General features: G+C 38.1%; 1 protein-coding gene across 4 annotated transcripts in view; it reads left to right on the top strand.

The window, feature by feature from the left end:
- The window catches only part of KLHL20 (kelch like family member 20), a 39,149-nt gene that overhangs the window by 2,698 nt on the left and 18,793 nt on the right, over positions 1 to 17,658 (top strand). For all 4 annotated transcript variants that reach the window (XM_003925353.4, XM_074390121.1, XM_074390119.1 and 1 more), the window contains 5 exons: positions 7,857 to 8,430; positions 11,329 to 11,487; positions 12,470 to 12,564; positions 15,514 to 15,629; positions 16,577 to 16,760. In XM_003925353.4, the coding sequence (XP_003925402.1) occupies positions 7,857 to 8,430; positions 11,329 to 11,487; positions 12,470 to 12,564; positions 15,514 to 15,629; positions 16,577 to 16,760 (1,128 nt within the window). The remainder of the gene's footprint in view (positions 1 to 7,856; positions 8,431 to 11,328; positions 11,488 to 12,469; positions 12,565 to 15,513; positions 15,630 to 16,576; positions 16,761 to 17,658) is intronic.

The raw sequence follows: 17,658 nt of genomic DNA, 5'->3' as shown, positions 1-17,658 counted from the left end.
GTAATTTTTTCTATCGAGATTATTTGAATACATGTTCATTCTGCCTACTAGATTGTGAGCTCTTTGAGTCTGATGTCTTCATATATTTGTATCACTAGCACCTAATGATTCCTGAATAATTGTTTGAATAGGACTGAACAATCTCTACAGACTTTACCAATCAAAAAAAAAAAAAAAACTATGAACAAGAAAAGACTGAAAATTATTGTTAAAGGTTTTCTAATTTCTTGATTATAAAGTTTCATGAAATCAATTGGCATTTTATTAGTAAAGTTTCATTACATCATTTATTTACTTCATTTGCATATACAATGCAAAATTTAAAAGATAAAATGGATATTCAGTAAAAAGTTAAGTCTCCCAGTGCTGTCCCCAGCTCCCAGTTCTCTCCAAAGGCAACCACTGTAAGCAGGTTATTATGTATTCTTTCAGAGCCATTGTAGTTCCTACACAAATATATATATATATATATATATATATATATATATATATATATATATTTGATGTCTTCTCTTTTTATTTTTTTAATTTTTATTTTATAGAGATAGGGTTTTGCCGTGTTACCCAGGCTGGTCTCAAACTCCTGGGCTCAAGCAGTCCGCCTGCCTTGCCCTCCCAAAGTGCTGGGATTACGGGCATGAGCCACTATACCTGGGCAACGTTAGTGGCTTTTAAAAAGAAAAGATGAGGCCAGGCACAGTGGCTCAAGCCTGTAATCCCAGCACTTTGGGAGGCCGAGGCGGGTGGATCACGAGGTCGAGAGATCGAGACCATCCTGGTCAACATGGTGAAACCCCGTCTCTACTAAAAATACAAAAAATTAGCTGGGCATGGTGGCACGTGCCTGTAATCCCAGCTACTCAGGAGGCTGAGGCAGGAGAATTGCCTGAACCCAGGAGGCGGAGGTTGCGGTGAGCCGAGATCGTGCCATTGCACTCCAGCCTGGGTAACAAGAGCAAAACTCCATCTCAAAAAAAAAAAAAGAAAAGAAAAGAAAAGAAAAGAAAAGATGGCTGAGCACATGTCTTAAGTTATCAGACATAATAACTTAGTCCATAGAAAAATAGAAACAATGTCTGAGAAAATATAGACAATTAAACAGGCCCTTCCAACCCTAGAATTTTATAATGCTCTTTCTCAATATGTTATAATCCCAGCACTTTGGGAGGCTAAGATGGACAGATCCCTTGAGCCCAGGAGTTCAAGACCAGGCCAGCCTGGGCAACATGACAAAACCCCATCTCTACAAAAAGGAAACAAACAAAAAAATTTAGCCAAGTATCGTGGCAGGTGCCTAAAGTTCTAGCTACTCAGGAGGCTGAGGTGAGAGGATCACTTGAGTCTGTGAGGCAGAGGTTGCAGTGAGCCGTGATCACACCACTACATTTCAACCTGGGCAACAGAGTGAGACACTGTCTCAAAAAAAAAAAAAAAAAAAAAAAAAAAAGACACTAATATTGCAGGGCACAGTGGTTCACACTTGTAATCCCAGCTACTCAGGAGGCTGAAGCAGGAGGATTGCTTGAGCCCAGCAGTATGAGACTGTGGTGATCATGCCACTGCACTCCTGCTTGGGTAACAGAGACCCAATCTCTTAAAATAAATAAAAATAAGAAAATAAAATGCATTTAAAAAGACACTAATGTCAGCATATTGTGCACATTCTTCTGTATCTTTATTCACTTGACAAATTATTTTGTAAATTTTAACAAATGCACATAAACTCACCTTATTCCTTTTAATAGTTATATAGTATTCCACTGTCTATGTGCACCTTAGTTAACCAGTCCCATTTGAGCAACATTGATTTTAACTGTTTTGCTGTTACAACCAGTTCTGTCTGCAGTGAATATCCTTGTAGGTGGCTTTTGCCCAAATGTGTGCGTATAGAATACGGTTTTAGATTTAGAATTGCCTAAAGAGTATGTACATTTTTAAATTTTGGTAGACATTGACAAATTTTTGTCCTTAGAGTTACACCAATCCATAGTTTTTACCAACAACATAACTCCCAAGATGTTATTTTTAATCATTTTATTTAGAGATAAAAAAATATTTTGTAATGTAATTCTTCCAACTTTCCTTAAATATATAAATAGAAAACAGAGTCTGATTGTAGAAATTTGTTCATTCATACATAAAACCTTTTTATAATACCACTTTATTCCTCTTTATTGTGTGAAACAGATCAAATGATGAAAACAGATATCATGATACAACATTAGCCTGGTGCAGTGGCTCATGCCTGTAATCCCAGCACTTTGGGAGATGGAGGCAGGAGGACCACTTGAGCCTAGGTATTTAAGGATGCAGTGAGCTGTGATTGCACCAATGTACTCCAGCCCGGAAGACAGGGCAAGACTTCATCTCTGACATATAATTAATTAATTGGCTGGGCGCTGTGGCTCATGTCTGTAATCCCAGCACTTTGGGAGGCCGAGGCGGGTGGATCACGAAGTCAGGAGTTGGAGACCACCCTGCCCAATATGGTGAAACCCCATCTCTACTAAATATACAAAAAAAAAATTAGCCAGGCATGAAGGTAGGTGCCTGTTTAATCCCAGCTACTTGGGAGGCTGAGGCAGGAGAATTGCTTGAACCTGTGTGGCGGAGGTTGCAGTGAGCCAAGACCACACTACAACTCCAGCCTGGGCAACAGAGTGAGACTCTGTTAAAAAAAAAAAAATACATATACATATATATATATATATATATATATATATATATATATATATATATGTATATGTATTTTTTTTTAAACAACATTAACAGAATTTTAATAGAGATGTAAACTTAGAGGAGGAAACTGCTCTGTGGAGATGAGAAAGCATCACAGAAATGGTAATATTTGAGCTGGATCTTCTAGAAAGAATAAGAATTTACTTCTAAAGAAGGTAGTTAATTAAGGATACCATAAAAGGAAGGAACAGCTTGTGCAAAAAAAGAAAAGAGAGAGCACCAAGACCTAGAATTGTCTGACATGCATGGAACAATGAGTATATCTGGTGTACAGGGTATGTTGGGGAAGAAGGGGAAGTAGAAAACATCATGGAAAATGAGGCTACAACCATGGGAAACAATTTGAACTTTATCCTTTAGGTATTTCAGAGCCAGTTCACATTATTATACATTATTATACAGATCGTTTTTTCTTTGAGCTGATTTCTAGGCATATAGGGATGAATTGGAAAGAAGGAAGAAATTATGGCAAGGAAATGAACTGAAAGTAGTTGTGGTAGTTTAGATGAAAGATGGTAAGAACCTGAAGTAGATCTATGGCAGTAAGGTTGAGAGAAGAGGATGGAATTGAGAGCTTATATTATAGTAAAACCAAAAGGATTTGGTGAACATGGAATGAGGAAAAGGTGATATTATAAATGACTCCAAACTTAGGAAACTAAGGGCTGTCATGATAAGATGTAAACACACACACACACACGCGCGCGCGCGCGAAGAGAAACAGGTTTCAGTGAGCCAAGAATATATTCTGTTTCCTATACTTTAAGATTATTGTGTTTAGGAAACAGCCAGGTTGGAGATATCCAGCATGTGATTGGAATATGAGTCTGGAGCAGAAGAGGGATTTGGGCTAGAAATTAAAAAAAAATTAAAAAAAAGTGAGTCACCAGTGCTAAGAAGTTTGTTTAAGCTGTAGGCATAAGTGATGGCAGAACAGAAAGGAGAATGCTGAGGGCAGAACCTCAGGGAGTACCAAGGGTGTTTAAGGCAGGCCTCGCAGGAAGACCCAATAAAGCCTCTAAAATAAGTAAGAAGCTTTACATGCTTTGGGTCTTATTTTATTTAATAATATCTAGAGTTTTTATTGATAATTTTTTACTCACATTGAAAGATAATTGAAATACCCCTTCAGTTCAATTTCAGAAGACAAATTTCCAATCTCATATCTTTGAAATTTTCAGTTTGTTCTAGTCAGTCTGAAGGGTATGCTTAAAAATAGTGGTAAAACATATACTTGCTTGATTTGACTATTTCCTAGTGTGGCATGCACTGTAGGTAGCTTGCACATCTCTTTTTCCTTTTTCCATCTACTATAGACACTAGAAAATTAAATACTCTGCTTGATTTCTTAGTTATCTCTGCATATGGGAAGGGCTGTGTGACACAGTGCTACCAATGAGATGTAAGCAGTAGTTGTTGAGGGATATTCTAGGAAGGCTTTTGCTATCCTCACATAAAGGGAAACTGGCACGCTTGCATGGGGATTTGCCCTTCTTCCTCCATCTTGGTTGATGGACCAAGGCACCCAAGGCTTATGCTCATTTTATCCAATAAGCAGTGATGAGATGCCTTGGTACTAAAACATTCTCAACTAATTTTTAAATAAAGATGTTAATAGCTTGGCTTTCTGGTGTGGAATCAGGTATGGAATATAGTGCCTAGTGGGACCTCTTCTAGTAAGCAGAACTGGCACTGTGAGATTTTATTTCTGTTTTGAGGGTTTGTATGCTCAAATCTCTAGCTCTCTCTATTCAAGTATATTTAGGACTATAAATGAGGGTCAGTGCCACTGAGTCTTTTTAAAGGTCAAGTTGTTAATTTCCAAAGTAAAACAAAATTTTTTAAGTAGAAAAGGTGAAGTGTTTATTTAGATAGTGTATTAGCCCATTTTGCGTTGCAATAAAGAAGTACCTGAAACTGGATAATTTATAAAGCAAAGAGGTTTATCTTGGCTCATGGTTCTGCAGGCTGTACAAGAAGTGCCTGCTTCTAGTGAGGGCCTCAGGAAGCTTCCAGTCATGGTGAAAGGCATAGCAAGACAAGGACTGAGAGAGACGGGAAGAGGTGCCAGGCTCTTTTAAACAACCAGCTCTCCCTTGAACAGATAGAATGAGAACTCATTCATTAAGAGAGGATAGCACCAAGCCATTATTTAGGGATCTGCTCCTATAACCCAGACACCTCCCACCAGGCCCCACTTCCAACATTGGGGATCACATTTCAACATGAGATTTGGAGGGGACAAACATCCAAACTCTAACAGCTAGGAAGCGCAATTCCAGACTAAGAAAAGATCTGCAGGTCTTTGGACTAAAAGACAAAATTTGATTATAAGTGCCTTACAATCAAAGAGTGTATTTTCTAAACATTTTATTTTGCTTGATTTTCAAATTATCATAGCTACTTACCAAAAATTACTCTTGCCTCAAAACTATTACATTTGGAATAGTAGATATGGGGAGTGTGTGACTTGATAACTGAAATTTGATGTTGACTCATTTTGGGTGGGTAGAATTATTATTTAGGGAGATAGCAAAACTTGTAACATTCCTTTGGTAAACATGAAGCATATTTAAGATATGTGATTTGTTTTTTAGTTTGTGCTTCCTATATGCATGTGATTTGATTATTCTTTTCACTGTCATTTTAGGAGATAACTGTTTATGGGAATGACCATTCATTTACTTAGTGTATATTTCCTTGGCTTTCTAAACTCCTTTGACTCACCTTCACTCATTTCAGCATTTTTTTTTTTTAGAGGAAATTAAAGGAAGGAAACACATTTAGGAAGAAATATGAAATTTATTTTATAGGCTTCTTTTACCAAATTATTTGACTCTTCTTTTTGATATTTCACTGATGAAGTTTTTCATGATGGCTGAATCTAAAAAAAAATCTGTATTTGGTGTAGTTTCTTGGGCTTTTAAAAATAGTTGTACAGAAATTTGGATAATCTATAAGAAAAAACAAAACCATATTTTGAGTTGCTAAATTATCCTAGAAACTGCCCTCCCCTTGCTTCCCAGCACTCATATGAATTACAGTTATTAAATATTCATAGTACCTCAGGAGATAGCTGTGGTTTACCCCAAAGCATCCAGAGACCTGCTCTGCTACTGAAAGCTTCATGATTTTGAGTAAGTCACCTAACCAAACTAGTTTCTTTCTCTGTAAAATGAGGGCATTATACTGGATGATCTGATGATCCATTCTATTCCAAATGTAGATCTCCACACAAGCAAGAGGGGGCAGTTTTCATATTTGAAGACTTGTGAGGAACACCAGCTTGTAAAATTTATAGACACATACATATATACCCTGATCCTGTAAAGCAGTGTTCATCAAATTTGAGCAATTTACAGCACCTACTTTTTGTCCAAAACCCATTTTAAAGGAAAATAATTATTGCAGCCTCTAAAGAGTATGTTCTTTAACACAAGTTTGGACAACACATACTTAAATGTACAGGAAATGCCCAACGTACAGACTTCTACAGTCTGTATGTACTAGCGGCAGCCATCAAGCTTCTCTAAAGCCTCTGTTTAAAAACCAGAAATAACCCAGTGTGATGTCATGTGCCTTTAATCCCAGCTACTCAGGAGGATTGCTTGAGCCTAGGAGTTCAAGACCAGCCTGGGCAACATAGACCTTCATTTCAAAATTTTAAAAAAATTAAAAATTAAAAAATAAAAAACAGCAACAAGAAGTTGTAGAATAATCTGAAAAAGAGATTCTTTTCCTTCTCCCTTCGTGTACCTATTGGTCCTTGTGTCTTGGTACTTCAAAACTCAGGCGAGTGGCGTTTAAACTTTTTTGATATAACCTGCAGTTGACAAAGGGAACCAAGTATGCATATCTATACAAATGTGTGTGTACATACACACAATTGAACATACTTGACTAAATGGAATGTATGCTGTTACTTTCTATTCCATTATTTTATTTTATTTATTTCTATTTCACTATTTTTTTAATGCTTTTTACGATGCACTGAATTTTACAACTAAACCTAGTCCGCATTTATAGCACTTATTTATTTGGAGGTTTATGGAAAAATACAAATAAAATTCCAAATAAATAAACTTTTAGAAACAGCTTTTACATACTACTTATTTATAAATTGAAGAATGTCTGTCTATGAATGTATTCACTTCTTTTGTAATCATATTGAAACCTTAGTGATTCAGACCAATTTGTCAGGAGCAATTTGACATATGTAGTACTTTAAAATAAGGCTTATTATCATACTTAATATCTCTAGATATTAAAGAAGACCCAAATTAGTCTAAGAAAATCTTGGTCTGGAGGCTCTTTGCAGTCCTGCTAAATCATCATTTAGCTTGCCATTTTCTTTACTATTTTAATTTTAATAAACTTTGAAGAAAAGATTTCTAAGTAAAGATAAACTTCAATCCAGACCTTCCCCCCCGCCCCCCACCGAGACAGTCTCTCTCTGTTGCCCAGACTGGAGTGCAAGGGCACAATCTCAGCTTACTGCAGCCTCTGCCTCCTGGGTTCAAGTGATTCTCATGCTTCAGCCACCCGAGCAGCTGGGATTACAGATGTGTACCACCACACATAGCTAATTTTTCTGTAATTTTTATAGAGACAGGGTTTTGCCACATTGGCCAGGCTGGTCTTGAACTCCTGGCCTCAAGTGATCAGCTTACCTCAGTATCTCCTAGGGATTATAGACATGAGCCACCACACCTGGCCATCAAACCAATCTTTTTAGATTATCTTTAATTCAAAATTTACCTATTAATTGAAGCATGTTAACTTGGGCTTAATTTTTAAAATGGATAACTATAATCACCTTACCCAAAAGTTTTATTACTATAGTAGCTGCAATTTAAATGGTTTATATAGACAAGGTATGTTGGCTTATGCCTATAATCCCAACACTTTGGGAAGTGGAGGCAACAGGATCACTTGAGCCCAGGAGTTTGAGACCAATCTGGGCAACACAGTGAGACATCATCTCTACCAAAAAAAAAATTTTTTTTAATCAAGCCAATTACAAGTTTCCTTATTGCTTGAATTACAAACATTTAAGAGGGGGGAGTGAGCTTATAATAATACTGTTATCTTCTCTCTCTCCCCCATCATTCCTATAGGTGTACCAACATTCGACCAGGAGAGACTGGAATGGATGTAACAAGCCGCTGCACCCTTGGAGACCCCAACAAACTGCCAGAAGGGGTTCCCCAACCCGCCCGCATGCCCTACATCTCAGACAAGCACCCTCGACAAACCCTGGAAGTGATTAACCTTCTGAGAAAGCACCGGGAGCTATGTGATGTGGTGCTAGTTGTGGGCGCCAAGAAGATATATGCCCATCGAGTCATTTTGTCAGCCTGTAGTCCCTACTTTCGAGCTATGTTTACAGGAGAATTGGCAGAGAGCCGTCAGACAGAAGTAGTTATCCGAGACATTGACGAGAGGGCTATGGAATTATTGATTGACTTTGCATATACCTCCCAGATAACTGTAGAAGAGGGCAATGTTCAGACTCTTCTGCCAGCTGCTTGCCTTCTCCAGCTGGCAGAAATACAGGAAGCCTGCTGTGAATTCTTAAAGAGACAATTAGATCCTTCTAACTGCCTGGGCATTCGGGCTTTTGCTGACACACATTCATGTCGTGAGTTGCTAAGGATAGCAGACAAGTTCACTCAGCATAACTTTCAAGAGGTGAGTTGTACTTGTTGTTTCAATGCATTTATGACCTATTTGTTGGAGAGCAATATGGGTTCTCATTCTGGGTATGTCCTGCTGATTCTAACTCATAATAGCAAAGAAATAAATTATCATAAATCCTAAACCTAGCTTCTATTTTAGAGGCCAATTTTATGTTCTACCAGCAAAAGTTAAGATTTAGGGATTGATTCTCCCTAACTGTATTCATAAAAGGTTACTTTATAAGCCAAAATAGAGTTTAATTCCTAAGAAGATCTATGCCTGATAGGATACCTGATATCATCATGTATATATTCCCTTCCTGATTATGTGGATTATTCAGAATAGATTATTGATTATTTGGTAAACTAATAATCTGAAAAGATGAGTTTAGATGTTATCAGAAGAATTTTCATTCTCTGCAGTCACAAAAAAAAAAAAAAAAAAGAATTTTCATTAAACCTGTTATCTTTCCCTTATTCATTTAACAAATATTTGTAAAGCTACTATGTTCCAGCTACTGTGCTTGGGAACATAGAGTACAATAGTGAACAAGAAATCTAGAGTCTCTGTATTCGTGGAGTTTATAATCTAGCAGGGAAGATAATCATTAAACATTTAAACATACAAATAACTACAGTTAATGGGTGTTACAAAGAAGTAGTACTGGATGATTTAAGAGTGTATTACAGAGAAATTTAACTTTGTTTCTGGAACAACTTGTGCAAAATCCTGAGACATTAAAAAGCATGTAACTAGTTTGAAGATCTGAAAAAAACCCAGTAAGACCCAGAGACCAAGGCAGTGGAGGATGTTACATAGTGATTACACAGAAAGAAGGCGGCTAAATCACACTGAAGTTGATAGACCGTGTTAAGAATTTGAGATTGGCCAGGCACAGTGGTGCATGCCTGTAATCCCAGCACTTTGGGAAGCGGAGGTGAGGAGATTGCTTGAGCTCAAGAGTTCAAGACCAGCCTGGGAAATGTGGTGAAACTGTGTCTCTACAAAAAATACAAAAATTAGTTGAGCATGATGGCATGTGCCCTTAGTCCCAGCTACTTAGGAGACTGAGGTGGGAGTATGGCTTGAGCCCAGGAGGTAGAGGTTGCAGTGAGCCAAGATCGTACCACTGCACTACAGCCTGGGTAACAGAGCCAGACACTGTCTCAAAAAAAAAAAAATTTTAGATTGATCCTAAGAGTGCTGGAAAACCATTAAAGGATTGTAAGCAAGGGAAGAACATAGTCTATTTTATAACATTTTTTAAATTCGTATTTTGTTTTATTTTATTTTGCAGTAGCGTGGTCAGCTCAGGACCCTAATGTTTTTTTTCCCCCAACAGTTTTTGGAGAACAGGTAGTGTTTAATTATATGAGTAAGTTCTTTCTTGGTGATTTCCAAGATTTTGGTGCACCCGTTACCCGAGCAGTGTACACTGTACCCAGTGTGTAGTCTTTTATCCCTCACCCACCTCCCACACTTCCCCCTGAATCTAAAAGTTATCCTGCCTCAGCCTCCTAAAGTGTTTGGATTACAGGCACAAGCCATTGCACGTGGCTAAGGAAAACATTCTTAATCAAATGTTTAAATTATTTTTATAGCCTATTGCATATTCTGCTAGATATTTTGACTTTTTGATGATGAGTATAACCCTGTCCCAAGAGAATCCATCAGCTTCATTAGAGGTACTGCCTGCACTAATAGACATCACATGTAGTATAATCTCCTGAGTAATAATATAACAAACCACATGAAGGGTAGCAGTGACTGTTTCTTTCCTCTGCATTGCACCCTGTCCCTTTTACTCTACATCCTGATGAATGGAATTACAAGGCCTTGGAATAGGTGGCTGGCCTGCACAACAAGGTAATATTCTTATTGCTGTTTCGTCTCCATTCTGACAGTTCCCTAGCCTTGGAGAAGAGAATAAAGAGAATTATTGGTGTTTGTAGTTTCTCACTAGCATATATATCAGAATGTTTCGGTCCTCAGAGTTTTCCATTGGTCTAATACTCTCCTCATTATATTCATTTTTGCTTACAGAATTGCTGATATTCTTTTTTTTAACTGACCTCTTGGTTTTTCTGCCCTAAACACTGTCCATTCAGCAATTTATCTTCTTCTGAAAGCTTTTCCTGACTTTTTATATGCCTCATATATCTGGGGTTATAGTTTGATATAGTTAATTCGGCTTATTTTGAATATAAATTTTTATTTTTATCTTTTTTAAGTCATTTTTCTTAAATTGCTTGAATCACAAATGATTATTTTTACTAAATTTTAATCTTTTTTTTTTTTTTGTCTTTGAGACAGAGTTTCGCTCTTGTTACCCAGGCTGGAGTGCAATGGTGCGATCTCGGCTCACCGCAACCTCCGCCTCCTGGGTTCAGGCAATTCTCCTGCCTCAGCCTCCTGAGTAGCTGGGATTACAGGCACGCGCCACCATGCCCAGCTAATTTTTTAGATTTTTAGTAGAGACGGGGTTTCACCGTGTTGACCAGGATGGTCTCGATCTCTCGACCTCGTGATCCACCCGCCTTGGCCTCCCAAAGTGCTGGGATTACAGGCTTGAGCCACCGCACCCAGCGTATCTTTTTTTTTTTAAAGATGGGGTTTCACCTCATTGGTCAGGCTGGTCTCGAACTCCAGACCGCAGGTGATCCACCCGCCTTAGCCTCCCAAAGTGCTGGGATTACAGGTGGGAACCACCACGCCCAGCTATTTTTACTAAATTTTAATGGTATCTTCTGTACTTTCCCTTGTTCTCTTTTAAAATTTTTCTTTTCCTCTGGTATCGTTTTAAACTTCACCTCTGTTGTGGTATACAGCTTTGCCCTATAACCCTGAAGAAAAACATCAAGACAATAAATGTGATCACAGGATTTTTTCTTCTTACCTAACTTTGAACAGGTAATGGAGAGTGAAGAGTTCATGTTGCTTCCAGCCAATCAACTCATTGATATAATATCTAGTGATGAGCTAAACGTTCGCAGTGAAGAACAAGTGTTCAATGCAGTGATGGCCTGGGTCAAATACAGTATTCAGGAAAGACGTCCTCAGTTACCCCAGGTAATGATAGAAATGCTTCTCTAAGAAACTGATTAGTACTAGATGAAATAATATGTATTTGTCTTGCGAACATGGAACAGTTATCACTCTACATTCATCTGTAAGAAAGTCCATCTGTTTCCAAATAAGGAAATAAGTATTTGAAGCGTTTTGGTTGCTTATTAATGTGGGCTTTTTGCTCCTGTGCTTTCCCCATATTTTGGATCAATTCTACTTTTGAGTGATAGCACAATTCAAAACTTAAATTGTATAAAATGAACAAGAGAAAGCAAGGATGCTTCTTTTCCTATAGCTTGGAAATTCTACCACAGTTTCCCTTCAATATAACTTGGAAATACTACGACACTTTCAAGAGTAATGAGATGATGCATCAGAAGTCACTGAGTGATCCATAGTTTACTTAAGACCCATTCTTCTTGTTATGACTATAGCAGTTTAACAAGATATTCTTTGGGATTGTGAATTAATTTGAGTCCAGTTATAGAGGAACTTATAATGTATTACTGAAAGTTTTTAGTAGGTATGCCTTCCTTCCTTCCTTATTTATGGTATTCAGTTAGATCCCAAAACAATTGGAAGCACAGTAGGGTAGCATGGGTTATGTATTCTCTCAAATATCTTGCAGATGAGAGGTCATGCCCTTAATAGTGTATACTGGCTGGGTGCAGTGGTGCAAGTCCATAATTCCAGCACTTGGGAGGATAAGGCAGGCAGATAGCTTGAGCTCAGGTGTTTGAGACCAGGCTGGGCAACATGGTGATTCCCCTTTTCTACAAAAAAAAATACAAATTAGTTGGGTATGATGGCATGCACCTGTAGTTGCAGCTACTCTGGAGGCTGAGGTAAACAGATCACTTGAGCCCAGGAGGTTGACGCTGCAGTGACCTGCAATCATGCCACTGCACTCCAGCCTGGGCAACAGAGTAAGACCTGTCTCAAAATTGATTAGTTAATTAAAATAATGGTGTTTATTATGTCATAGGTGCTGCAACATGTTCGTTTGCCTTTGCTTAGTCCCAAGTTCCTGGTGGGCACAGTAGGCTCTGATCCTCTCATCAAAAGTGATGAAGAATGCAGGTATGAGTGACCCTAGATGGGAAAAAATCAACAACTAAGCATTCCTATTTTTTCCTAATTTCCTTATTTATATTTCTTCCTAAATACTGTATTTTGTGGAGCTGAAACCAGGGCATTAATTTAACAAGTTTTTCTTCTAGGCTAGGGTCAAGAGGAGGAAGAGGAATTGAGAACTGAACTTCCAGTATTCCATTCTATTAGTTTTTTTTTTATGTGTGATGCTTATTGGTGTAGAAGTGGCAATAAAGAGGTAGATTTCCAAGATTGTAATGCAAGCTTGAATTTAGGAGCCAATTCTCTGCTAGTATTTTTTTTTCCCTGAGGTAATTGAATAATGCTGTTGACTCTGTCAGTGAACATTTTTTCCTTCCATCACATATGTCTGGTTGGGGAATAGAACCAGCTTTGCTTTTTTTTTTTTTTTTTTTTTTTTTTTTTTTTGAGACAGAGTTTCACTTTTGTTACCCAGGCTGGAGTGCAATGGCGCGATCTCAGCTCACCGCAACCTCCGCCTCCTGGGTTCAGACAATTTCTCCTGCCTCAGCCTCCTGAGTAGCTGGGATTACAGGCACGCGCCACCATGCCCAGCTAATGTTTTGTATTTTTAGTAGAGACGAGGTTTCACCATGTTGACCAGGATGGTCTCGATCTCTTGACCTCGTGATCCGCCCGCTTCGGCCTCCCATAGTGCTGGGATTACAGGTTTGAGCCACCGCACCCGGCCTCAGCCTTGCTTTCTAATTGTGGACAGAGTTAACGATCTACAGCTATTTGCTATGGAAAGATTTTCACTAGAGCTAGGTGAAGCAGTTTCCAGAGGTTTTTTGACAAAGGAAACTCCAACTACTTTTACAAAGCAGAGGAAGAATAGTAACCTATTTTACTAGTTTGTCTCTAAAGTATGTACAAAATGTAATAAATTACATTTCCAATTTGACGGATTTTAAGATTTAGGTTCCAATCTGAAATCTTCTGGGATTTTTAACCATTTTTCACCAGCATATCCCAAATATAAAAGTGAAAGAGCAAATCTATACTCAGAACTTTCTAACCTTTGGACCTCCCTTGGTGATTAAAGAAATTTAGAATGATCCCTGATTCCAGAACAGTGGTAGGACATGTAGATTCACTTGCATTTCTACTATAAGCTAAAGCCTGTTCCTTTATTATTATTATTATTTTAGACGGAGTCTCACTCTGTCACCAGGCTAGAGTGCAGTGGCGTGATCTCAGCTCACTACAATCTCTGCCTCCCAGGTTCAAGCGGTTCTCCTGCCACAGCCTCCCGAGTAGCTGGGACTACAGGTGCACGCCACCATGCCCAGCTAATTTTTCTATTTTATAGTAGAGACAGGGTTTCACCATGTTGGCCAGGATGATCTCAATCTCTTGACCTCATGATCTGCCTGCCTCAGCCTCCCAAAGTGCTAGGATTATAGGCGTGAGCCACTATGCCCAGCCTAAAGCCTGTTCCTTTAACAGGAGAGGCTGGAGGGGATTTTAGATGTTTCTATTTTATTTTAGTGTATCTTTTTTATATTAGTTATTCATTTTTCTCTTTGCCATGGACTAGAGTTAAACTAAATAGATGTTTGTCTTTTACATTTAAAACACAGACAAATGGTAATTAATTCTCCTAAATATTGCAAAAAGGAGAACCATATACATTATACATGCTGAAATCTGAAGAAATAATACATAGATGCCTTCCTCCATTAAATATAGATCAGACTGTACTGATTTGATGCAGAAAGGAAAGGTTATGAAGTCACATTTGAAAGAAGACCCTTCCTGATATCCTAACTTCTTTGTGCTGCAGTTTCTTCCTCTATGAAGTGAGGATGATAATAGTGCCTATTCCATAAGGCTGTTGTGAAGATTAAATGAGTTTATATATATTAAGCACTTAAAAACCAGGACAGCACAAAGCTGTAAGTGTTGTTACTACCATTAATTTTGTATTGGTTTGTTCAGTATAATAACTCTATAGTATTCTTTCTAGGAACTCTTGAATGACCTAATGAACTATTAGAAGGTCAAAGTCTTTATGGGAAACTAGAAAAAGTTCTTGGTCATTGGCTTGGGTTTTTGGGGTTGGTTTTTGTTTTTGTTTTTAGGATAGATACATTCAGAAAGGGCCTTAGTAAAGCCTTGTATTGGAAAGTACATTATTGGGTAATGCTTGGCACTGGTCCAGCAGGAATACATTACTCTTTGTAGCATAAATAACAAGAATGAAAATAGAGGATAATTTAGGAAACAGTTTCAGAGTTGGTGCAGAACAGAGTAACAGATTGAATTTGTACTAATCAGGTACTGAGTCACTTAAAAGTACTCAAGTGAAGTAAGTACATACACAAATAGTTTGTGTTAGAATTATTGTATTTAACAAGTGTAATTACCAGATTCTTCTCTTAAAGTATCTTAACAAGACAGAAAATCTGTCTTAGTAGACTTGTTGAGAGTAAACCATTCATATGTTACCAGATAGCAAATTTGTGACAATACAGTATTTCTTTTTAGCAACCCAATTTTTGACCCAGTTACACATTTATCTAGCAAATAACTAGTACCCTGGCTGATATGTTACCTTGCTAATATCTTGCAGAATCTAATAAAATATATTAGAAAGTGGTAACTCTGCAGTGTGGTAATTGAATTGTAATTTTTACTTTTTCGTAAGTTATCTTGGCTATAAGCATGTTGAGCATTAGGCTAAATTTGCAGTAAGATATGAGTCATGATAGAAATACTAATCAATTCACAACTCAGTTTGACTGGCATTATTGCTTTCATGTTCATACCAATTTTAATATTGGCTGGCATTCATGATTTGGTTTGATTTATGCTTGCTTCTCTTTGCCAACCTATATATTCCAAAACTACACTGATACTTAACTAACAATGTAATTTAGATATTTGAAATAAAGGCAGAAATTTTTTCTACAGAGACTTGGTAGATGAGGCTAAAAACTACCTCCTATTGCCACAAGAACGACCACTAATGCAAGGACCAAGGACGAGACCACGGAAACCTATCCGATGTGGGGAAGTACTCTTTGCAGGTTTGGATCTTAATATACTGTTACCAAACTGAATATTTTCCCATATGAGAAATTGTCATTTGAATAATCCTTTGGACAACTGTGATATCTACTATCATAAGAAACAAATAACAAGTCAGCACGTAGCTTGACTCTTAACCCATGATTCAAAACTAGTATACTCCAAAAGAGTGCTCTATTTTCTTTTTCTCATTCAATACCTTTGATATCCATTTTTATATAAATCCAGAAATGTTGGCTGGACACAGTGGCTCGTGTCTATAATACCAGCACTTTGGGAGGCCAAGGCAGAGGCCAGGAGTTTGAGACCAGCCTGGGCAATATAGGGAGGCCTCATCTTTACACAAAATAAGAAAAACAATTAGTTTGGTGTGCAAGTGCATGCCTGTAGTCCCAGCTACTTGGGAGGCTGAGACAGGAAGATGGCTTGAGTCTAGGAGGTCAAGGCTGCAGTGAGCCGTGATTGCACCACTGTACTCCAGCCTGGGCAACAGGACAAGATCCTTTCTCAAAAACTAAAAATGTCAAGCAGTAGATATTTTGTTGAAATGAGTCACATGCATTAATTTATATATCAATGTGCAAGTCATCCCATAATTACATGGAATTGTGAAAAAACATTGTATTAAACAGTTATAATTTATTTCTTCATTCTGTGCATATCTATCTATAATTTCTCCATTCTGTGCATATAGCCATATTATCTCATAATCTTATTTGAATCAATATCATTTCTTTGTAAAATATATGTAATACTGACTTATTTACAAAATTAATTAAAGATTATAGCAGTCCCAGTGGAATGGGTTAAAGTCATAACTTGCATTTTGACCCACTACTAGAGACATGTGGTTAGCTAAGCATTAGGGCACAGTGAAGTTAGTGGTGAGTGTTACATGCTATACTTTAGGATAGGATTCTCTTGACCGTTTCTGTTACATCCCCAGTTGGTGGTTGGTGCAGTGGAGATGCCATTTCCAGTGTTGAACGATATGACCCACAGACCAATGAATGGAGAATGGTGGCTTCAATGAGCAAAAGGAGATGCGGAGTTGGAGTCAGTGTTCTTGATGATCTGTTATATGCAGTAGGAGGCCATGATGGATCCTCTTATCTCAATAGTGTTGAAAGGTGGGTAAAGTCAATCTGTAATTTTCTCTCTACTATTCATATAGTTTTGAGATGTTAATTAGGAAACAAATGTGATTTAATGCATTTTAGTATTGCATTTGTGGCACAGTTGGCAACCTAAACAAGTTAGCATGATACACAAATTCTTTGTGATCTGGTCTCCACCTGTGTCTCCTGTGACACACTACCACTCCCTAAGCATGCTACTGTAGACACATCAATTGCCTGCAGTTCCTTGGACATGTTGTCTTCCTTCATACCTCTCTCCAGTGCAGCTGGGGGAAAAAATCTTAAAAAGCAGAGGGATCAGTCCCATAGAAGCATGTAACATGGAGAAAGCTCATCTCTACAAAAAATACAAAAATTAACCACTTGTGGTACACGCCTGTAGTCCTAGCTACTCAGGAGACTAAGGCAGGAGGCCTGCTTGAACCTGGGAGATAAAGGTTGTCGTGAGATGAGATTGCACCATTGCACTCTAGTCTAGGTGACAGAGCAAGACTGTGTCTAAAAAAAAAGGAAATAACAATGAACACACTTAAAAATAAATTGATGGGAGCCCAGAAGGGATCATGGCGGATGGGAGGCAGGACTAGATTGAAGCTCCAGACCAAACAGCACGTGGAGGCTTGATTGTGAGTTTTAGCTCCAGAGTGACTGCAAGAACAACCCAGCAATCCCAAGAAGACCTGTAGACCCTCTGAAGGAAACGTATTGCTCCTCGAGGACCCAGGAGACACCCCAAATACTGTGAGTGCCCCAACTCGCTAACCGAATCCAACATCATATCAAAAAGATAATCCACCATGATCAAGTGGGTTTCATACTAGGGATGAAGGGATGGTTTAACATATGCAACTCAATAAGTGTGATACACCACATAAACAATTAAAAACAA

This window comes from Saimiri boliviensis, chromosome 19 (genome assembly GCF_048565385.1).
Source record: "Saimiri boliviensis isolate mSaiBol1 chromosome 19, mSaiBol1.pri, whole genome shotgun sequence".
Lineage (NCBI taxonomy): Eukaryota > Metazoa > Chordata > Mammalia > Primates > Cebidae > Saimiri > Saimiri boliviensis.
Note: the sequence above shows the minus strand (reverse complement) of the source record. Positions and strands in the feature narration are given on the sequence as shown.